Below are 23,551 nucleotides of genomic sequence, written 5' to 3' on the forward strand. Positions count from 1 at the left end.
CTCTCATTTGAACTTCCTCAGAAACAGTGGGGGATGGAGAAGAGTGGGAGTATCCTCCAGAGAAAGTAATCTGTTTGATTTTGGTGGCGCTCTTTAATGACAGGTAATTTTTTCTGTTCTATTTTATTTTCTGTTTCGTTCAAAAGCGGAATGGGAAAATTATACGGCAACCGGCGATAGTAAAAAGGAAACTTGTAATTTTTTTTAGAAATGCTTTTTTTATGTACTCCTTTCACCTATATACGCGCCTTTGGTCCGAATTAACTTGAACAACTTCCTAAGAAACAAAAAAATATTTCGATTCATATTGCAAAATTTAATTCTTGAATGAATTCAAGCTTTGATTGAAGCTTTGATTCTTCCACCCTAACCTAGAATCCCAGTTAACATCCCAGTTGAAACTCGAGAGGTACAATTGTGTCTCGCTAAGCATAGGCATTGCCCCACAACGACAGATCTTTCAAATCAACTTTATGAGAACAGTTAATTCCACAGTCAACGTATGCAAAATGTGCCACCTTGTGGCACAATGTTCTTGGAGCTGAGATACTTTACGTACTTGTTTTTGATACTTTTGACATACAAATGAATACTTGGAATAATAGTTCTATAATTTCATTGTTGGAAAGTTCCAACTTTTGTTGCCAAGTTGGAACTCAACTTAGCAACGAAATGTGCCACTTCATGGTATTATGTACTTAGAACTGAGAGGCTTTATACAGTTCTTTTCGGTGGTTTTAACAAAGGAACGAATAATTGGAATATTGAAGATAGCTAGAACACATAGTACGATAGTTGGAAATTTAGACTAAAATGTACCACAGTGAGGCAGGATATTTTGGAACTGAGAGGCTTTACATACTTCCTTTCGAGTCCAAATGTTCGAACTTAGATACGACTAATTGGAGTATTCGAGTTAGTTAAAGCGGAAATTTTGATAGTTGGAACTTAGGGGAAAAATATGCCGCAGTCTGGAACTATGTCCTTGGAACTGAGAGGCTTTATGTAGTTTTTTCGACGGTTTTAACTTAGAAACAAATAATTGGAATATTAAAGATAGTTAGAAAGAATAGTTCGATAGTCGGAATGTGCCGTAGTATGTCCTTAGAACTGAGAGGCGTTATATACCTCTTTTTAATAGTTATAACTTAGGAGCGAACAGTTGGAATATTTAGCAGGGTTAGAGCGAATAGTTTGACCATGGGAACTTGAAAACGAAATGGGCCACTGTATGGCGATCTATGGAACTACTACTACTACTAACAACTCACTGCAGCACCAAGCTGCCTCAGGCCAACACAGCCGCACACGCTCCTTTTCCATCCCAATCTAGTCAAAACTTCACTAGTTAAACCCTCCCAAGAAGTCCCAATTTCTTTTAAATCCTTTCTTACGACCTCTTTCCACCCGATTAGAGGACGACCTGCTTTTTGTTCGGCCAGGATGATTTGCCAAAAAGGATTATATCTGGCAATCTGTCATCCTTCATCCGAAAACGATGCTCCTTTATAATAGTTTTGAGCTAGTAACGAGTAGACGAAATAAAGCGTTTTCTTTTCAGAATTCTATAAATAAAAGGAAACATCACGAGTTAGTTTATATAAGCTAAATAATAAATATATAATAAATTTGTTATATATTACAGATGTATCATATATTATATTAAAATAATATGTAAATTAATAATAATAAACAATATCTTAAAATAATATATTATAAACATATTAAAAATATACTATATACTATTATATATCATAACTTAATCATAATAAATTATAAATAAATGTTACATAAAAGGCGAAGCAATATTTTTTCGTTTAAGTTTCATAAACGAATCATAAAAATGTTATTTAAATTTTTCTAAAACCTTTTTTTTATTTAAATTTGTTTTTGTTTGTTTTTAGGTTCTATAAATATACAGACTACTACTACTAATACTACTAACTCAATGCTGAACCAAGCCACCAGAGAACAACACAGCAACACGTGCTCCTCCTCCACCCCAATCTATTTAAAGCCTCCTTCTTTACACCCTCCTAAGAGGTTCCCATTCCCCTCAAATACCTGTCTACGATATCCTCCCGCCCCATTCGAGGACGACCTGCTTTTCGTTTGGCCCAAGACGGTTGGCAAACAAAGACTATAAACAATACAAAAAGATCATTGTATACTTTCATTATTTTCACCTCTCCGACTTAAACAATTTAGGAAAACGGAATCATTAAAATTAGTTATTATGAAGATAACATAGTTAGAACAAGAAAATTTCGCCAATTTTGGGAGGAAACCAGAGCCCCCTCCCTCCCAGAGCCCGACGCCAAAACCAGTAACAAATCCTACAATGCGAAGCAACTCTTTCGAAATCCCGAAAACGTGATTTCCTAAAAACTCTTACTTCTAAGACGAACATAAGAAGCATTCAGGGGCGTATCCAGGATTTGTTTAGGGGAGGGGGTTACTACAAAAAAATTAAAAACGCATCAAAAAATTATTTATATTTATTTTTGTTATGGTTTTTACGAGTCTGACAAACATTTCGGGAGAGGGTCAATCCTGCCTAAATCCCGCTGGATACGGTCTTAAGTATTTTTTAGTTATTCCTGAATAAGCTTTGAATTGAGCGAAATCATTTTTGTCACTGGACAATTTTTTTTTCGGAACTCGCTTTTAACTTTCGTTTGCTAAAAGGACTGGGAAGGGACTAATCAAGAGGGGAATTTTCTGCTTCCGAGGGAGAGTTTTTGACCCAGATATTTCAACGGCGCATTGTTTACGCTTCCAAAGCCTATCCCTTCTGGCAATAACAAAAAAGTCCCATTTTCAGTGTCTTATGCCACTTTACGATGATCTTGTGGAAATAAACTTAAACTAAGCACATTGATGTAAACATTAGCTTTCAAATAAGCACTTAAACAGGTCTCTAGACCGTTTCAGTGGCCCGCTAGTCCTGGAAAAACTAAAAGAAAAAAGAAACAAGTCAGCGTTTCCAACTCTTTCGAAATTCCCGAATAATTGTTTTCGTAACTAACTTTTACAATTAAGATAAACATAAACAACAGGTTTTATCCCTGAGTAAAATTTAACCGAGTCTTTTTTTTTTCATTAAGCAGTTCTTTTTAAGAACGCATTTCCGGTATTCACTGCTCAGGGCCTGGGAGAAGTGTACAAGAGGAAGGATTGTACCCTTCTAGTTAGGGGGCTTTTGGCCATGGAGACATGTTACACTTGTTATGCTTCCTTGATTTTCAGCTCCAGAAAATAGCGCCAAAGCATAATTTTGGGTGCCATAAGGCGTTTTAAAATAACATTATAAAGACAATTTTTGCATAAAGCAAGTAGATATGACCGATAGCCTTTACATGAGCAATCAAACGTCTTTCTAGGATTTACGTTAGCCTTCTAACACTAGTGGGAAAATGAACCAATGTAAAAGAGCGATAAGCCTTGTTTTCTACTTAAGGACCTCAAAACCACCAATCACAAGTTTTCAACCCTAGTGATTCCAGTGGCGCACTTTTCTTTTTTGTCCCACCTTTTCTGAGAGGTTTCAAGCTCCTTCAAAATTTCCGAAATTTTTTCCTTAGTAAATTTTTATTATTATTATGAACCTACAGAATATTTATCATTCCTGAACCATTTTAAGTAAAGAATTTATCTCGCTAGATAGTTTATTTTAACGCCTTTCAACACTCCTGGTTACTATAGACTGTGATCGCTCTTTACTAGGTTGCAGCAATTGCTGCAACTAGGATATTGGAAACTTCATTTAATTGCGTAGTCTAAATGCGTGACGTGTACGGTTTATGTTTTTGTGAGGTTGTTCTCCTCTTAGTGTATTCCATTTTGTACAGAGGGTAGAAATAAATCCTAATTACTATGGGTACCTAAGCACACTGAATAATTCATATGTAAAAGGATGACGCTCTCAAGTCACCACGCCTCATCGAACACATCCTCGGAAAACAAGATTTGAGTCAAACCGGTTTCAGGCGGTCGTGCATTATGCAGTGTCAACGGGGTCGCAAATATACACCAGACGAATGCCCAAGAATGCAACAATAATGTAGGGAAGGAATAAAAAAAAATATTTACATGTGTTTGGCAACCATAGATTCATCGCCTAAATAGTTACCGGATATTATAGAAAAAGGATTGCAATACGCGAACAGGTAAAGAGAAAGCAAGAAAAGGTGACAATGATAAATAGAGACACCAACCAAAATAACCCGTTTTGCCTTGTCCAAACACCTTGGGAAGCCATTGCTGGAACCATGGAGGAAATACACCAGGAATAAATTAGTATAATTAATGATGTTGTGAGTACAACAGTATTAAAACTTACAAACTTATTTGCAAGCGTTTACAAAATTATAATCGTTCAGTGGTCAAATGGTCAAAGAATGACAATTTTTTTGCGGTTATATTTTACAATATTCTATAATATTTGGCTGCAAAACAAACGAAAAACTAAAAATTACACCCACTCGACAAACTTGGCCTCTATCTTAAAAGGATGAACACAATAATGGCCAAAATTATAATTCATACGCCAAGTTATAACAAGTCACTTGGAATTGACAATAAAACCGGATAGCTAACGGCAATAATTGACTAATTATTATCTTGAGCATAGGGTTGTCATCCACAAGCGCCTAACCAGGATTTATGTTCGAGTGGGAGGGGGGCAAACGTTAAGGGGGGGTGGCATTTTTTCAAAAACGCATTCAAAAATAGTTTATATACATTTTGCTACTTTTTTACGGGTCGAACAAACATTTCAGGGGGATTGAACGCCCACGTACGGTTTATGTATCCGGTCTATGTTGGAATTGTGCTGTTTCATTTATTGGGCACGTCAACCAGTTGGCGGTTGATTGGAATTTTTTCTTAGTGTATGCGTGCATTTTATTCTTCTCTTTTTTTGCTTTTGTCTTTTGTTTATTTTTATTTCTCCCTGTATTCCCGGGCATAGAACCTCGTGGGTGATATTTGGCGTTTGATGTTTTCTTTGGTACTTGTGTCTTACAGCCACCATACTCAAGCTCTGCCAAGAAGTGAAGTTTGGTTAATGCTAATGACATAACCGGTTTTTACATCATGGGGTGAATTAATTTCACCATGAACTTCATTCTATTTGCGATGTGTGTTGATAGGAGGCAATAAAAAGTAGAGAGAATGTATGGTTCCACAAAGCTGAGGAATAACAGAACCAAGGTACATCCCGCCGTCATTTAAGATCCTACCTAGCAGAGTACATGTGGCGGGCGGCAGTAACGGCAGAAGGCGGATCTCATTTCAACCCGATTCTTAGTGACATTTCTACGTTCTGGGTGCATATTTCGAAGTTGCAGTTTTCTTAATTTTGCTGATTAAGCATTATATTTTCATCATATTTTGTTTTATCTCATTAGTATTAACCAAACTTCACTTCTCGACAGAACTTGAGTGTGGTGGCTTTAAGACACAAGTACCTTCTCTTTTTTCTTTTTTGTTGGATTAACAAACCTTATCTAACAATGAATAATATCAGATTATCCCTAAGATCGATTTTCTGTAAAAAAAAAAAAAAAAAAAACCTAAGATCTTAGCGCTTTGATAATTCAGAGAACAGCCCTAATCTGGAATAGTCACTGGAAAACATTTTTAATCGGAAACGAACGGGTTCAGTCTTGCTTACCTGTATAGGCTGATTTACACCGTGTTGAAGAACGCCACTGGGCATAAGAATTGGTTGTCCCTGGGTATTGTAGAGTTGCTGGATGTATGAGCCACCACCCATAGGCTGTTGGATTACTTGCAACTTAAATAAACAGTAAATTAGTTATTTGCGTATTTGGAAAATAGTTTGATGTTGCTTAATTAAAATAAAATGATGGAATGTTTACAGCAAATATTCATTGAATCTTCCTGTCGTCTAGCAAGTGGCATCAATATCCAATTGCCCTCCTTCCAAAGATTTTCTCCTCTCCCAATATTTTAAAAATACCTTTATTGGGTGTTTTCGTTGAAAAAACGGTCTTTTTTCTGGAATTTTCATTGATAAATTGAAAAAATTGCACGCCACAAGGTTTCAAAAAATTACATAGATACCCCATCTCTACATTCCCGTGAATTGACACCACTAGGTCTCCTAGAAAAAGGCCATAAAAAACTTTCGGTGAAACAAAAAATGCTTCCCAGACCTTTTCGAACATTTCGTTGAAACGAAAGTCGGATTATTTTTTCCAGTTCAGAATTTTCCAAATTAAAATCTGGAGAAGGTTAAAAGGGAATGCGCAGGATGACTCACCCCCTATTGCACTTCCTGGCTGAAGGGCCATGAAAAGAGTATCAGCACCGTTGGTTTTGACTATAAAGCCTTGTACTGCACCCTTCACCTTTTTATCTATGTGTTTGACTACAATGGGCGATTCTTATTATTAAGCGAAAGGAAAAATTCTTATTATTATAAGAAATTATATAAAAAATTTATATGAAAATTATCATAAAAATCTTATTATCATAATGGTGACAGTTTGGCTCCAAAGTTATTTTTACTTTTCCAAAAAATAATTTTTTCCCCTGTTTTGGGCACAAACAAATTAAACTTTGAAATAAATTTTACAGAACGCTGCTGTTTTTATTACTGCCATTCGCATCACACAAACATGAAATATTAATTACCACAAATCATGCTTCATCCCATCCGCTTATAGTACTATCGCTCTCTTAGCAGACAAATATTAGACAAGAAGACAATGAAAGGCAATTTTCAAACATTCCAAATTTATAGAACACAATATGCGTTCGATCTTTCTCCAATCCAAAAATCAGATAACAGCCCAACCGTTTCCTTAAATTCTCTCTCCGCTGATTAGTTTCCAAGGATGTCCTAATGTTCCCAAAGAGATAAACAGAGAAAATTGAATGTATTCATTCGCCTTAAAAGAGAAAATTGCAGATTTTTTCCACCGAAGTAAACCTTCATAAAGCGAGGAGGTGGGGAGGGGCAGAGAAGGAACAACTCATCAGCTGCAGCTGAATTAGAGGACCTCATTTTCCCATTTGAGGCTTTAAAAGTACTTGGAAATAAAATACTGATTCTCAAAAAATCTAGGGGATTAAATGGTGACTTTTTATAAATGAGGCATAAAGAGGACAATCTGACCAATTCCATTTTAAATTTATGGTTTTTTTATGTCAAAGGATTTGATGGGCTTTCAACTCCACAATATAAAATGCTTGCCTGAAAATAAGGATTAATACTAAAAATCATGTTTGCCATTGGTTAACACAATCTTTTCAGAGGCCAATTCGACTCAGTCAAATCTAAAGTTAAAGAGAATATACTTCTAGTCAAGCGCAGAAGCAAACAGCAAAAAACTGGACGTTTTTACATGGATATTGATTTGTACGTTAAGATAAAAAAAAAAAAAAAAAAAATCAGCAATCAATTTTCTTTTTATCTTTCTCCGTTGTTTGTCCTGGCCAGATCAACCACTGGACGGTTAATTAATTAACTAATTAATTAACTATTAATTAACTAATTAACTAATTAATTAATTATAAATTAATTAACTAACGGTGACATTTGTAGTACATCATCTGCAAATTAGGAACTCCCTGTCGGCTTGATGTTCTTTGAATCCGGCCTGTAGACCCCTCCTTAATCCACTCCTCTCTGAGATTGGTATGAATATCCCCCAGGGAAATTTTATAGAAAAAAAGTTATAGTTTCGTCCTTTCGTACTAAAAATCCATCGAGGGGATGCCCGCTTTCCAGCACATGGTGTACACCTCATAAATTCACGTGTGCCGCATGGTTCCACCACACTTGGTAAGTGCCACCTGACGTACACGCTACCCGAAAGTAGGCTCTCCCTCGGCATAAATCAAAAAGTATGTTTCGAAAAATGGAGACAAATGAAAAATCTCAAACGCATTTTCACAATTGTTCCATCGATCACAATTTAGTGTAATAACGTGCCAAAATTCGTTACTTTGGGTCAAAATAGGGAGTTAAGGACTTTTTAAAGAAATGAAATTTTGCCATTTTGATTTGAAATGAGGCTCTCTTTTTCTCTTCAGTGCCACAATACCTCTCTGCATAATATTTATGATAGTCTTATCATCCCACTAAAAAAAGAATGAAAACTGCGGTGTGCAACCTGATTACATTTTCAAACAGCATAAAACACGGCTTTGCAATATAAATATATATATATATATATATATATATATATATATATATATATATATATATATATATATATATATATATATATATATATTCCAAAAACTGTGGGTGGCGAAGAAACTGCAAAAGGAAAAGTGACAGAAATTAACAGAGATCTAATAATTACTTCCGACACACATACCACTAGGCACGCACACAAGATTTTTCCAAGGGAGATAGATGATAAAAAAAAATATTGTTTGACAATTTGAATTTAATAGGCCCAAAAATGCAGGGCAGTCTAGGACATCGAACCTGGACTTTTAAGACTCAGGGAGAGCAGTTATATATTTAAGAAAATAAAAGCAGTTAATATATATAATATAATTTAATAAAATTAAGTTATATACAATTATTAAATTATTATTATAGTCTAGGACATCGAACCTGGACTTTTAAGACTCAGGGAGAGCAGTTATATATTTAAGAAAATAAAAGCAGTTAATATATATATATATATATATATATATATATATATATATATATATATATATATATATATATATATATATATATATATATATATATATATATATATATATATATATATATATATATATATATTAATAAAATTAAATTATATACAATTATTAAATTATTATATACAATTTGAATTTAATAGGCCCAAAAATGCAGGGCAGTCTAGGACATCGAACCTGGACTTTTAAGACTCAGGGAGAGCAGTTATATATTTAAGAAATAAAAGAACAGAAACACTTGAGATACCTGTGGCATAGTTGGTAAGGCAGAAGAAGAAATATTAGAATGTTGTACAGATTGCCCTGTTTGACCATGCTGCAAGCTAATGCTTGTCATATTTAATCCCCCAACATTGGCCATTGAAGTGGCAGCATTTGCGCCAGAGACACCGACCTGTCCCGACTGGGCACTTCCAGATGCTTGTTGAAATACGAACTGCAAATAAAGGCAAAATTAGAAAATAAAATTTATATAATATTAGTTATCATAAAAAAAATTCCACATATACTACATAGGTAAGATAAATAATCATCAGGTGAAGCTGAATTAGGGGGTCTCATTTTCCCATTTGTGTAATTACTAATGGTAATTAAACGCTTTAAAAGAACTTGGAAATAAAATACTGATTCTCAACAAATCTAGGGGGACTGGCAACATTTGCACCAGAAACACCGACCTGTCTTGACTGGGCACTTCAATATGCTTGTTGAAATACGAACTGTAGATAAAGGCAAAATTATTAAACGTTATTAAAAGTGGTAGATTAATTTTCACGATCATCAACAGCCGATGCTACTACAACTGACAACTCATCGCCAGAGCACCTGCCAGATCATCTACCTTCCCCATCAGCATAAATTGACCCTCAATATGCTATTAGATATTTAGCTAAAAATTATAAATGATGTTGGCTTGAATACCAAGGACAATGAAAATGCTATCTTATTGTTTGATTTGAGTGGAAACACATCTTCACATATCTTAAAAAATTAGGAAAAATCGCGAATATAATCTTTAATGATAAAGACCTCCATGTACAGTTGAGTAGTTTTCTGTAATAGGGGGAACCAAATAAAACAAAAGAATGAAAGAAGGCGAATACGAGCAAAAATTAGCAAAAAACATATGGTACCATACAGCTTCAGAAAATGTAGCTTTTTTTGAAGGCTAAATTTCGTCAAATTTAACTAGATGTACTGATTTATTTTCACGGTTTGACTGGCAACACTGACGAAAATATGGTACTGCCCTAAAAACATCATACTTCTGAAGAAAAAAAACACATGGTAAAAATTCTTAGAAAATCGCAGTTTTCACGCAAGATGGCTTAACGGGACAAAAATATTTTGCTTTTATGTCCTCGGGCCTCCAACACCAGTGTATTTATTAACATAAGTTAGTTTTTTTCAAATCTACGTAAGATCGCTTCCTTTTCATAACCAATGAAAATTAGGCAAGAATGTCAATAAAATATAAACACATTTGCCTATGGTAAATACCAGCAGAACCACCCATAATAAACTACTAAGCAATGAATTTTCAGGGTTTCCCTATTATTTTTTGACCAATAAGAAGTACGTAAAAAGACTAATAAAAAGACAATTGAAAATTCACCTAAAGTAAATTATGGTAAATTTACCCATGGCAAACCAATGATAAATCATTTCAGATTTGTTAATTTTTGCCAATTCCATGTTATCCTCTTAAATGTTGGGGTCATAAAACTTCAAATTATACAACCATAAGAACTATAAATATTCATAATTTTTTTCTGAGGGTAGACAAACACAAACCCTAGGAAGGCGTTTTATAGTCTCCCCATTTCAGGATCTTTCAAGATGCTTACAAGTATATTTCTTACTCAGTATCTCTCACCAGTTAATAGAGCTGGGACTGAGATATTTCATTTAGTTTTCTTTATGTGTTCCTCTTTCACAAAGCGGTTTCTTAAGTACATGGCAACAGTGGTAAAAGAACAAGAGTCACCCCTTCCTTCTAAAAATTATGCAACTTTCTTTTCTATATAGGGGTAATTTTTTACAACAAGATGACACCTTGAGATATGTGAAGTTTGTTATTTAGAAGTTTAATTTCTACATAGAATTAAAAGATTTTTTGGGCAGGGGGGGTGGGGCTAAACGACCAAACCATTTTCATTCACGGTAAGGAAGTATAGACAATAGCATGGCGTCTTAGAGTCTCTTCCGTCTTTCTTAGATCTTTAGAAGATTATTTTGCACTCGAGTTCTCTCACCAATTTTTCTCACTAAATGGAGCTTGGACTGAGACTTATTTATGTCTTCATGTGCAAGATATACATTTTTCAAATCGATGGCCCGTCAGTTAACTAAATACAATATTCTTTAAATCAATGATAGACGTTTTGCAAAATTCAATGTCTTTTTTGTGTGTTTTCACCATCTTGAAAATATATAAAAGAGTGCTTCTGCAGTTCTTCTTATGTCATGGACCCTATCCATTCAAAGCCAACTTTAAGGTTGATCACAAATGACGGTACTTCAGAATAAAGGATCTTACCGGCAATTATTTTGGAAGTACAGTCCCTATGCCAGGGTAAGTGCCCCCTGACAATAGAAGTATGTGTGCCCTATATGGAATTAAATAAAAAAAATATATTTTGAACTGAAAGTAAGGAGCAAAATTGAAACTTAAAACGAACAGAAATTATTGCATATATGAGGGGGGTCACTAAAGAAAACTTTAGCGCAAAGACCGAGGTATTGACTAGGGGACGACCCCTCTTATATATCATAATTTCTATTCATTTTAAGTTTTAATGTTGCTCCTTACTTTCAGTAGATTTTTTTTCTTTAATTTTCGATCGTTTTGTAAGTAATACTGGGAAATCTGGCTCCCACTCCATTAAAAATTCCTCCATGGAAAGATCCTCACACGTACTCCCCGGAAAAATATCCCCTGAAAACTTGAGTATATTTCCCAATAACCAACACTATATGCAAACAATGGGTAAAGTTAATAACTTGCAGCCCTTCCCCCGGGGACTTTTGATTTCCAACCAAATCAACCCTCTCCCGATCTTATGCGATCACTGCTTCGACATGATCACCCTTGGAAAAAAAAAGAAGCATCCGTGATCATTCTTCTAGTAAAAAATGCAGAACTCCACATTCTTGTGCATAGGAACTTAAAACCTCTACAGTAAGGTTCTCTAGTATGCTGAATCTGATGTTGATTTTCACTGAGTGATTTTCATAATGATCACCTGATATTTTGGGAGTGTTTCCCTCCATTTTCAAAAATTGGGCTAAATAGGGCTCAAAATTTGACGAATTTTACATATATTGAATCGAACATAAATTCAATTCTTTTGATGTATCTATTGCTATCAAGACTCTGTTTCATAGAGTTAGACGTTAAGAAATATCCCCATCTAGAAAGCAAAATTCAAATTTTTATAATCAAAGAGTTCGTGGTAACGAACTCTAGTAAGGAGTAACCCGGCTCAATAGTAACCGAAACTCTGAAAAATGGAATTTTGATACCAATAGTTACATCAAAAGAATTGAATTTTTACTCTGATTACAAATGTATAAGTTTCATCAAGTTTAGTTTTACACATCAAAAGTTACGAGCCTGAGAAAATTTGCCTTATTTAAGGAAATAGGGAAAAACATCCCCTAAAAATCAAAGAATTTTAACGAAAATCACACCGTATCAGAGAACCATACTGTAGAAGTTTCAAGGTCCTATCTACAAAATGTGGAATTTTGTATTTTTTCCCAGAGAAGACAGATCACGGATGCGTGTTTATTTTTTTTTCCAGGGGTGATTGTATCGACCCAGTGGTCCTAGAATGTCGCAAGAGGGCTCATTCTAACGTAAATTATAAGTTCTAGTGTCATTTTTAAGTGATCAAAAATGGAGGATACCTAGGCCCCCTCCCACGCTCATTTTTTCCCGAAGTCACTATTGAAATTTTGAGATAGCCATTTTCTTCAGTATAGTCAAAAAACCTAATAATTATGTCTTTTGGGACGACTTAATCCCCCACAGTCCCCGGGGGAGAGGCTGCAAGTTACAAACTTTGACCATTGTTTACATATAGTAGGCTAATGGTTATAGGGACATGTACAGATGTTTTCAGGGTGACTTTTTCACGTTTAAGGGGGGCGGGGGAGAGGGTTACGAGGAAGGATCTTTCCATGGAGGAATTTATCATGAGGGAAGAAAATTTCCATGAAGGGGCCGCAGGATTTTCTAGCATTATTTAAAAAAAAAAAACAATGAGAAAATAAATAAAAAAGTTTTTTTCAGGTTGAAGTAAGGAGCAGCATTAGAACCTAAAACAAACAGAAATTATTACGTTTATAAAGGAGGTTCATCTCCTCCACAATACCTCACTCTTTACGCCAAAGTATTTTTAGTAATTTCAACTATTTATTCCACGGCCTTTGTGATTAAGGGGTCATTCTTAAAAAATTGGGACCAAATTGAAGCTTTAACGTAAAGAACGAGGTATTGACGAGGGAGAAACTATGAGAAAGCCTTTTAGCCAAAAAAAGTTAATATGCAAATTTCGTATCAATTATTCATGTGCGGTGAGCAAAATCAAAACATGCATTAACTAAATAAACGTTCAGAAATTAGATCAAAAACAAGTTTTCAAACTGCAAGTAAGGATCGACATTCAAACCCAAAACAAGCAGAAATTATTCCGTATATGAAAGGGGTTGTCCCCTCCTCAACGCCTCGCTCTTTACGCAACAGCTTTTATTGTTTTAAAAAATAGAGTTGTGAGAAAGAGTCAAACTTTAGCGTAAAGAGCGAGACGTCGAGGAGGGGACAACCCTTTCATATACGGAATAATTTCTGTTCGTTTTAAGTTTTAATGTTGCTCCTTACTTGCAATAAAATGCTAGTTTTTTTTTAATACTCATAAAAATATATATTTTACTTGCAAAATAAAAGAGTCTTTTCAAAAGCTTTGCCCAGAGGTGTGAATTGGAGGGGCCTTGGAGCATTTACCTTCTCCCAAGATTTTAAGTGGGCAGGAAGTTTAACAATGGGACGTTCAAAAGTAAAAGATTTGGAATAACATTTCAAACTTCAAAACAAGCATCAACAGATAATACAAACAATAATAAAACACAAAAGTTTCTCAAGCTTAATTTTAAATGGAGTAATTCGCAATTTTTATTTTTATTCTTTGAATTTTTTTCGATGATTTTTTTTCTTTGACCCACTCAAAATCCATCAACTCAAGCCAAGCCTTGGAGAAAGGGGGGGGGGTAGAAACTATACAGTAGTCAACACAAAACTTTTTAAAGTTATTTTGTCTTCAGAGTAGTTGTATTATTCTTCAATTCTTGAGCTAAATACGTCCCTCTTGAATTTACTTTTATTACTTCATGACAGACTTATTTTTTTGCTGCGTCTAATCCTTGTCAGTCATTTGTCAATCAATTTGTCAAGTTACATCTAGTCATTTTGTCACCCAGCACTTTTAGCCACAGAAATTGGGTATTGATAATCATTTTTAGTTTTATAAGCAAAGCAGGTTATTCATTGTTTGAAATTTATATATATATATATATATATATATATATATATATATATATATATATATATATATATATATATATATATATATATATATATATATATATATATATAAATGTAAACTTTCAAAAAGAACAGTCATAGGTAAGCTTTTGCTCTTGATTCGCAATTTTCAACAAATAAAAAGTGTGCTTACTTGTGTAGGTTGTTGCTGTTGTTGTTGTACTTGCAAACTCTGTTGTAGCCCTTGCTGTTGAATCTGTTGTTGTTGATCAGTTGTTTGCACATTTCCTTGTTGCTGTGTCTGATTTGGAACTGAGCCAATAGAATATGTAACAGATACAGGACTTGCTTGGACTGGTTGGGTTTTTACCTCAGCCATTGTTGAAAATGGCAGTAACGAACACTTCTGAAATCTGAAAGTGAAAATAATATCATGGCATAAACTTCAGGGTCATATGTCTGATAAAAATGATAACAAGGAACCGAAAAACGAATATACATTTTTCATTAGAAATAAAATAAACAGGTAAAGGTATTGTTTTCATGAAAGCAGTATTAAAAAAAGGTGGAGAAAGTCGCTGGATGTCAGGTTTCTACTAGCTGGGTGTCCGCCATCAAAATCTATTCGCGGGTACAGGACAGTGTTTCGCTTAATATAAATAATTTTTTTTTCCCTATTTACGGGATAATAAATCAATCATAAGTGTATCTGGATTATAAACCTATATTTCCTATAGTACTGACCAGGGCTGTATCCAGTATTTTTTGTTCGGGAGGGGGACAAGAAACTTTATAAAATACAACAAAATTTGTTCGCATGTATTTTTGCTGATTTTGTACGAGTAAGACAAAATTTCAGGGGTTCGAACTAGGTGACTCCCTCCCCCTGGACACGGTCCTGGTACTAACCTTTTCAGCAAAATGACCTTTTCATAAATATTGACACAACAACAGGGAAAATTCACCTGCTATGGCTTGTTCCAGGTTCAGTAGTAAATTATAACACAAACAAGACCGTGGACAGGATCTTTGTTTGACGGGAGATTTTTGTTCGAAGGGAGAGGGGTTACAAAAACAATTTAAAAATGTCCCCGAAATTTGTTTTTATGTATTTTTATTAAATTTTTACGACCCGGACAAACATTACGGGCAGGGCGGGGGTTCAAACCTCTTAACCACTCCCCTGAATACGACCTCGAACACAAAAGTAGAAAAAAGACATAAAATTCAATTGGGGCTATTATCCCAGCAGAAATTTGCTCTCCGGCAGGAATTGGCCTCAATTCTTTTTACTGTTGTACGATATAATGATGCTTGTGTCTATAACTACTTGTCCTAGGAAAGTCTTAGAAAATCGCATTATAGGCACGAAATTTTAGAATTTGATTCCTGAAAGTATTGATTTTTTATTCGAAACACCAGACCTTCTACATCTGAAAAGATTAACGCCTCGCTCTTTACGCTAAAGTTTGACTCTTTCTCTCAATTCTTCTTTTTAAAACAGTAAAAAACTTTAGCGTAAAGAGCGGGGCGTTGATGAGGAAGCAGCCTCTTTCATATACGAAGTAATTTCTGTTCGTTTTAAGTTTTACTGTCGCTCCTTACTTTCATTAAAAAAAAACTTGTTTTTTTTATTTAATTTCTGAACGTTTTTGAATCAATGCATGTTTTGATTTTGGCTCTCCACAGAGGAATAATCAAAACGAAATTTGCATATTTTTTTTTGGCTCAATGGCTTTCTCATAATTTTGATCGAATGATTTTGAGAAAAACAGAGGGGGGGAAGAAGCCTAGTTGCCCTCCGACTTTTTGGTTAATTAAAAAGGCAACTAGAACTTTTAATTTTTTACGAATCTTTTTATTGGTAAAAGATTTACGTAACTTATAAATTTGCTTACGTAACGAACTTTTGTATTCTCATGTTTTTATTACATATATGAGGGGATTCGCCCCATCGTCAGTACCTCGCTCTTTACACTAAAGCTTAAATTTTATCCCAATTCATTAAGAATGACCCCCTGAATCACAAAAGCCGTAGAATAAGTAGTTGAAATTACTAAAAATACTTTAGCGTAAAGAGCGAGGTATTAGAAGGAGGTGAGCCCCTCATATGGGTAATAATTTCTGTTTGTTTTAAGTTTTATTGCTGTTCCTTACTTCCAGCTGAAAAAGCTTTTTCACATTTATTTTTTAATTGTTTTTTTTTAAATAATGCTAGTAAATCCTGCTCTCCCTTCATGGAAATTTTCTTCTCCCATTACAAATTCTCGAAGGAAAGTTCCCCCAGCATATCCCCCTCTTCTCAACCCCTCCCCCAAACCAAAAAAATCCTCCTGAAAACGCCTGTATACTTCCCAATAACCATTACTATATGTAAGCACAGGTCAAAGTTTGTAACTTGTTGCCCCTCCCACGGGGACTGTGGGGGAGTAAGTCGTCCCCAAAGACATAGTTATAAGGTTTTTCGACTACGCTGAATAAAATGGCTATCTCAGAATTTTGATCCGTTGACTTTGGGAAAATAATTAGCGTGGGAGGGGGCCTAGGTGCCCTCCAATTTTTTTGGTCACTTAAAAAGGGCACTAGAACTTTTCATTTCCGTTAGAATGAGCCCTCTTGCAACATTCTAGGACAACTGGATCGATACGATCACCCCTGGGAAAAAGAAAAAAAACAACAAAAAAACAAAAAAACAAATAAACACGCATCCGTGATCTGTCTTCTGGCAAAAAATGCAAAATTCCACATTTTTGTAGATAGGAGCTCGAAACTTCTACAGTAGGGTTCTCTGATACGCTGAATCTGATGGTGTGATTTTCGTTAAGATTCTATGACTTTTAGGGGGCGTTTCCCCCTATTTTCTAAAATAACGCAAATTTTCCCAGGCTCGTAACTTTTGATGGGTAAGACTAAACTTGATGAAACTTATATATTTAAAACCAGCATTAAAATGCGATTCTTTTGATGTAGCTATTGGTATCAAAAATCCATTTTTTAGAGTTTTGGTTACTATTGAGCCGGGTCGCTCCTTACTACAGTTCGTTACCACAAACTGTTTGAAAGAGCGAAGGATTGCGGAGGGGACAGCCCATTTCATATACGGAGTAGTTTCTGTTCGTTTTAAGTTTTAATGTCGCTCCTTACTTTCAGTTAGAAAAACTAGTTTTTTTTTATGTAATTTCTGAAAGTTTTTGAATTAATGCATGTTTGGTTTTGGCTCTCCACACATAAATTATTAAAATGAAATATACATTTTAATTCCTTGTTTGGCTAAATGGCTTTCTCTTAGTTCTGATCAGACGATTTTGAGAAATATGGGATGGGGAAGGAGGCCTAGTTGCCATGCAATTTTTCGGTTACACAAAAAGGCAACTATAAATTTTAATTTTTAACGAATTTTTTTATTAGTAAAAAATATACGTAACTTAAGAATTAACTTACGTAACAAACTTTTACATTCTTAAATTTTTATTATGTATATGAGGGGGTTTGTACCCTCGTTAATACCTCGCTCTTTACACTAAATCGTAAGTTTTGTGCCGATTCTTTAAGAATGACCCCTGAATCAGAAAGGCCGTATAATAAATAGTTGAAATTACTAAAAATACTATAGCATAAAGAGCGAGGTATTATTCTCCTCCTAAATACCTCGCTCTTTATGCTAAAGTATTTTTAGAACCCCTCATATGCGTAATAATCTCTGTTCGTTTTAAGTTTCAATGGTACTCCTTACTTTCAATTGAAAGAATTTTTCCATGTTTATTTTTTCATTGTTTTTTTTTTATAGTAATTTTAGAAAATCCTGCGCCCTTTTCATTGAATTTCTGTTCCCCCATGACATATTTCTCCAAGTAAAGATCCTCCCACCTAACCCCCTCCTCTCAACCCCACCCCCAAAACCAAAAAAAAATCCCTTGAAAACGACTGTACACTTCCCAATAACCATTATTATATGTAAACACTGGTCGAAGTTTGTAACTTGTAGCCCCTCCCCCAGGGACTGTGGGGGAGTAAGTCATTCCTAAAGACATAGTTATTAAGGTTTTTGACTATGCGGAACAAAATTTTTTGGTCACTTAAAAAGGGCACTAGAACTTTTCATTTCCGTTAGAATGAGCCCTCTTGCAACATTCTAGGACCACTTGGTCGATACGATGACCCCTGGGAAAAAAAATAAAATAAACACGCACCCGTGATTTGTCTTCTGGCAAAAAATACGAAATTCCACATTTTTGTAGATAGGAGCTAGAAAATTTTGCTAGAGGGTTCTCTGATAGGCTGAATGCGATGGTGTGATTTTCGTTAAGATTCTGTGAGGGGTGGGGGTGTTTTCCCCTATTTTTTAAAATAAGACAAATTTTCTCAGGCTCGTAACTTTTGATGACAAAGACCAAATTTGATGAAACTTATATATTTAAAATCAGCATGAAAATCCGATTCTTTTGATGTATATTTTAGCATCAAAATTCCGTTATTTAGAGTTTCGTTTACTATTGAGCCGGGTCGCTCCTTACTACAGTTCGTTACCACGAACTGTTTGATACTGCTATTGCTCAAAGATTAAAGATGCATTCTTCTAAAGCCTTAAATCCCACATCAGTAAGCAATTCGAATAAACCCACAAGCACTATTTACCTACCTTATATTCTGAAAATTACTTCAAAACTGAAAAAAGTTTGTTTAAAAAACAATTTACGTGTTGGATTCACAAGCAATTTCAGTATAATGAATCTTCTCAATTCTGGTAAGGATAAAACCCCAGTTACTCGTCTAAGAGGGGTGTATCAAATACCCTGTAGTTGTGGAAATTATTACAGTGGTCGAACCCACCAAAATTTAGGAACAAGATTACAGCAACACAAAGAAAGTATTGAAAATGAATTAAAATCTAAAATAACTCCATATCTTTCGATTCAGCTTTAAGTAATCATATTTTTGAAAATCCATACCATTATGTTCTATTTGAAGAAACAATTCTAATTAGCAATGACCTAGGAATCAAACAAACTGTCCGCGAGGCAATCGAATAATAATACATCTCTAAATAAAGACTTAGGTGATACTCAACCATATGTACACAAAATTAATTATAGAAAATAATCTAATTCAAAATAAAACGAAAATATGAACGAATAAAAACAAGGCCAATCCCAAAAGAACTATCAGGTTAGCTGCAGAGAAGGCAAATATCGCAATATATATATATATATATATATATATATATATATATATATATATATATATATATATATATATATATATATATATATATATATATATATATATATATATATATATATATATATATATATATATATATATATATATATATATATATATATATGAAAAAATTAGAAAAACTGAGAATTTCATTTTGAATAAAAAAAAGTAATCTAGATTGAGTTATGTATATTTTTTTTCTATAGTAGCGGGCACGAAGTTAAAAAAAAGAAACGCGGCTAAATAATCAGCACTAAATAAGCTAAAAGCAAATGGCCCCAACCACTTAAGAAGGCGCGGCCTTTCCTTGAAGGTGTAGTTGTCCTTAGGAACCATCAGACTATTAATATTTGAACTTTTACGGCCAAAAAGCATTGTCAAACTTAACCAATTAATTTCGCTTTTTTATTTCAATAGTTTAACGTGGCAACAGTGAAGAAAACGTGACAATGCCCTAAAAACTTTGCTGAATTTACTCCAAACCGGTCAAGTTAACAATTAAAACAAAGAGATGACGAAAACCGCAAATAAAGGAAAAGGTTAACAATCAAATATTTAACGATCAGATAAAAAATTTATTTTTGCCAATTCTTGGGTCTCATTTTCGAGGGCTCGTGCCCCCAAACATTTTGTCCATATCTTAGGTTCCTCTCGGGTCAAGTACTAATAGCTAGGAAAGATCTAAGGGATTTAGTAGCAATAAGTTGGTAGTAGAATTTAGTAGCAGTAGCAGTTTTCACAAAAGTTCGTGGGCGTTAGTGCGTTTTTAGAATCGCTCTTGAATTTCAATCCCACCAGTTGCAAGGAATAAATTCGCAGTTGAAGATAGCACTAATTTTTTTTCTTCCATTTTTCGAATCAATTTCCATTGTCTCTCCATTTTCAAACTGATGAGTCATAAAAAAGCGATTAGGTCTTCAAAAAGGGTAACAAACGATTTAAAAACTGGATGCTTTTATTTCGATACCATTCTTATAGTAAACCATACTCCAGCTCCCATTTACGATTCAAGATTCGAATTCGTAGAGTCCTGAATTAGTGTGTTGCCCGGGCAAAGATGTCGTGGGAATGATACGACTTTGCTTCTTAGAGAAACGTTACAACCTTAAGCCCCTAGACACTAGCCACAACCTAGAGCGCTCACAATTCCATATTTCTTTTCTTTTTGGACTAAATTGAGAGAAAACACAAGAAGAGCATAAATTTTCGAAGAAAAACAACCTTTTTTAAACACCCTAAGTTGGGTGTAATTGAACTTTTCAGCATCAAGTAAAGAAAACCAATAGTTAAGAGCTCATGGAGGGAGGGGGACAAACTCAGCTGCACCAGACTTGAAAAAAAAAATATGGCATTCAACGATAAGCCCCTTGAGACAAGCCCCAACCTAGAGCGCTCACATTTCCATATTTCTTTTCATCTTGGACCAAATTAAGAGAAAACACAAGAAGAGCATAAATTTTCGAAGAACAACAACTTTTTTTTAAAAAACCCCTAACGTGGTTGCAATTAAACTTTTCAACGTCGAGTAAAGAAAACCATAGTTAAAAGCTCAGGGAAGGAGGGGGACAAATTCAGCTGCACCAGACTTGAAAAAATTATGCCATTTAGCGATAAGTATAGAATAACACTTCGACTTTGAAAACGAAGCTATCATTTAGCTTTTAACTGATAACAGCTATACGCAATCGCCAATTAACTATACTAGATAGTACTACAAAATATTACTAAAGTGATGAGCGAATGTAAATACAGTACAAAATGTTACTAAAGTGATGAGCGAATGTAAAGACAGTGATCTAACATTTTTATTACTTCCGTAGCACACCACTCTCGATTCAGCAACCAATATGGAAAAGGTATGCTGGGTAAATGACTTTTATTATGATCGTTAATCGGAGGGGAGGGGTGGAGAAATAGATAGAATGAAATGCCAATATCTTATACTCCAAATATATAAAGAAAAATGAAGAAAATACTTTTCTCATTGTTTTGATTAAGGAAAGAGGGTAAACCCACCATTTCCAGAATGTTTTGAGATATCGGTAATAATGGATGGTTCTTCAAGAGCCAATTATTTTCTACACTTTTTAGCATTGTCTAAACGAACCTTACAGACAACTTTGTCATATATGGTATTAATTTGTAAGCGTTAAACGGGGTATTACGCTCCCTCAATAGTAACTCGAATTCTTTGGGTGATAAAAACTACAGCAATATTGCAGATGATTAACAAAACGTTTGTTTCACCCCTTTAAGCTTGGATAAGATAAATTTGCCACCAGGCACGTACGCAGGAGGGGGGCATTCGGGCCCAGTCCCCCCAGAAATCTTGTGAAATGTTTAATTTCCCCATGGTTTCTTGGGATTTTTGGCAAAAGTAGGACATTTATTAAGAATCTAGATACATGTGTGAAGCCTTTTTTAGTGCATTTTGCAGCATGCAATTACCCGGTCAAGTCACTGCCCGATTATTAACCCTTTTTCTGTCTAACTTTTTACCCTCTTTGAAGTAATTAGCAATTGTACTGTTATTTTTTTTTGTAAAGAGAGTTTGCTTTCCACAGGTAAATAGAATTATCCTTGGTATTAGGGCATTTATCCCCCCTTTTCAGGATAAAGTACAGCTTTGAATGGATCGATTTTGGAAACTATCATTCTTCATTAAAATCTACGTTTTTGCAATAGAAGAACTACCCCTCACAGCACCCATATTGCACTGTTAACCCTAAAATGTCCCTTTCAGTGGGATATAATAGATTAATCACTGGTTCTAAATAGCTATGAACATAACCTGAGCCTAGAACGTACTTTTAATGCTTCTCATTACTTTTCTCATTGTTTTGATTAAGGAAAGAGGGTAAACCCACCATTTCCAGAATGTTTTGAGATACCGGTAATAATGGATGGTTCTTCAAGAGCCAATTATTTTCTACACTTTTTAGCATTGTCTACACAAACTTTACAGACAACTTTGTCATATATGGTATTAATTTGTAAGCGTTAAACGGGGTATTACGCTCCCTCAATAGTAACTCGAATTCTTTGGGTGATAAAAACTACAGCAATATTGCAGATGATTAACAAAACGTTTGTTTCACCCCTTTAAGCTTGGATAAGATAAATTTGCCACCTGGCACGTACGCAGGAGGGGGGCATTCGGGCCCAGTCCCCCCAGAAATCTTGTGAAATGTTTAATTTCCCCATGGTTTCTTGGGATTTTTGGCAAAAGTAGGACATTTATTAAGAATCTAGATACATGTGTGAAGCCTTTTTTAGTGCATTTTGCAGCATGCAATTACCCGGTCAAGTCACTGCCCAATTATTAACCCTTTTTCTGTCTAACTTTTTACCCTCTTTGAAGTAATTAGCAATTGTACTGTTATTTTTTTTTGTAAAGAGAGTTTGCTTTCCACAGGTAAATAGAATTATCCTTGGTATTAGGGCATTTATCCCCCCTTTTCAGGATAAAGTACAGCTTTGAATGGATCGATTTTGGAAACTATCATTCTTCATTAAAATCTACGTTTTTGCAATAGAAGAACTACCCCTCACAGCACCCATATTGCACTGTTAACCCTAAAATGTCCCTTTCAGTGGGATATAATAGATTAATCACTGGTTCTAAATAGCTATGAACATAACCTGAGCCTAGAACGTACTTTTAAGGCTTCTCATTACTTTTCTCATTGTTTTGATTAAGGAAAGAGGGTAAACCCACCATTTCCAGAATGTTTTGAGATACCGGTAATAATGGATGGTTCTTCAAGAGCCAATTATTTTCTACACTTTTTAGCATTGTCTAAACGAACCTTACAGACAACTTTGTCATATATGGTATTAACTTGTAAGCGTTAAACGGGGTATTACGCTCCCTCAATAGTAACTCAAATTCTTTGGGTGATGAAAACTATAGCAATATTGCAGATGATTAACAAAACGTTTGTTTCACCCCTTTAAGCTTGGATAAGATAAATTTGCCACCTGGCGCGTACGCAGGAGGGGGGCATTCAGGCCCAGCCCCCCCAGAAATCTTGTGAAATGTTTAATTTCCCCATTGTTTCTTGGGATTTCTGGCAAAAGTAGGATATTTAT

General features: G+C 34.8%; 1 protein-coding gene across 2 annotated transcripts in view; it reads right to left on the bottom strand.

Moving 5' to 3' along the window:
- The window catches only part of LOC136030445 (polyhomeotic-like protein 3), a 154,051-nt gene that overhangs the window by 91,079 nt on the left and 39,421 nt on the right, over positions 1–23,551 (bottom strand). For both annotated transcript variants that reach the window (XM_065709429.1, XM_065709428.1), the window contains exons 2-4: positions 14,433–14,652; positions 8,942–9,130; positions 5,678–5,800 (exon numbers count right to left, since the gene is read on the bottom strand). In XM_065709429.1, coding sequence (XP_065565501.1) covers positions 5,678–5,800; positions 8,942–9,130; positions 14,433–14,618 — 498 coding nt within the window. In that variant the 5' untranslated portion in view covers positions 14,619–14,652. The remainder of the gene's footprint in view (positions 1–5,677; positions 5,801–8,941; positions 9,131–14,432; positions 14,653–23,551) is intronic.

The sequence above is a fragment of the Artemia franciscana genome, chromosome 8 (genome assembly GCF_032884065.1).
Source record: "Artemia franciscana chromosome 8, ASM3288406v1, whole genome shotgun sequence".
Taxonomy (NCBI): domain Eukaryota; kingdom Metazoa; phylum Arthropoda; class Branchiopoda; order Anostraca; family Artemiidae; genus Artemia; species Artemia franciscana.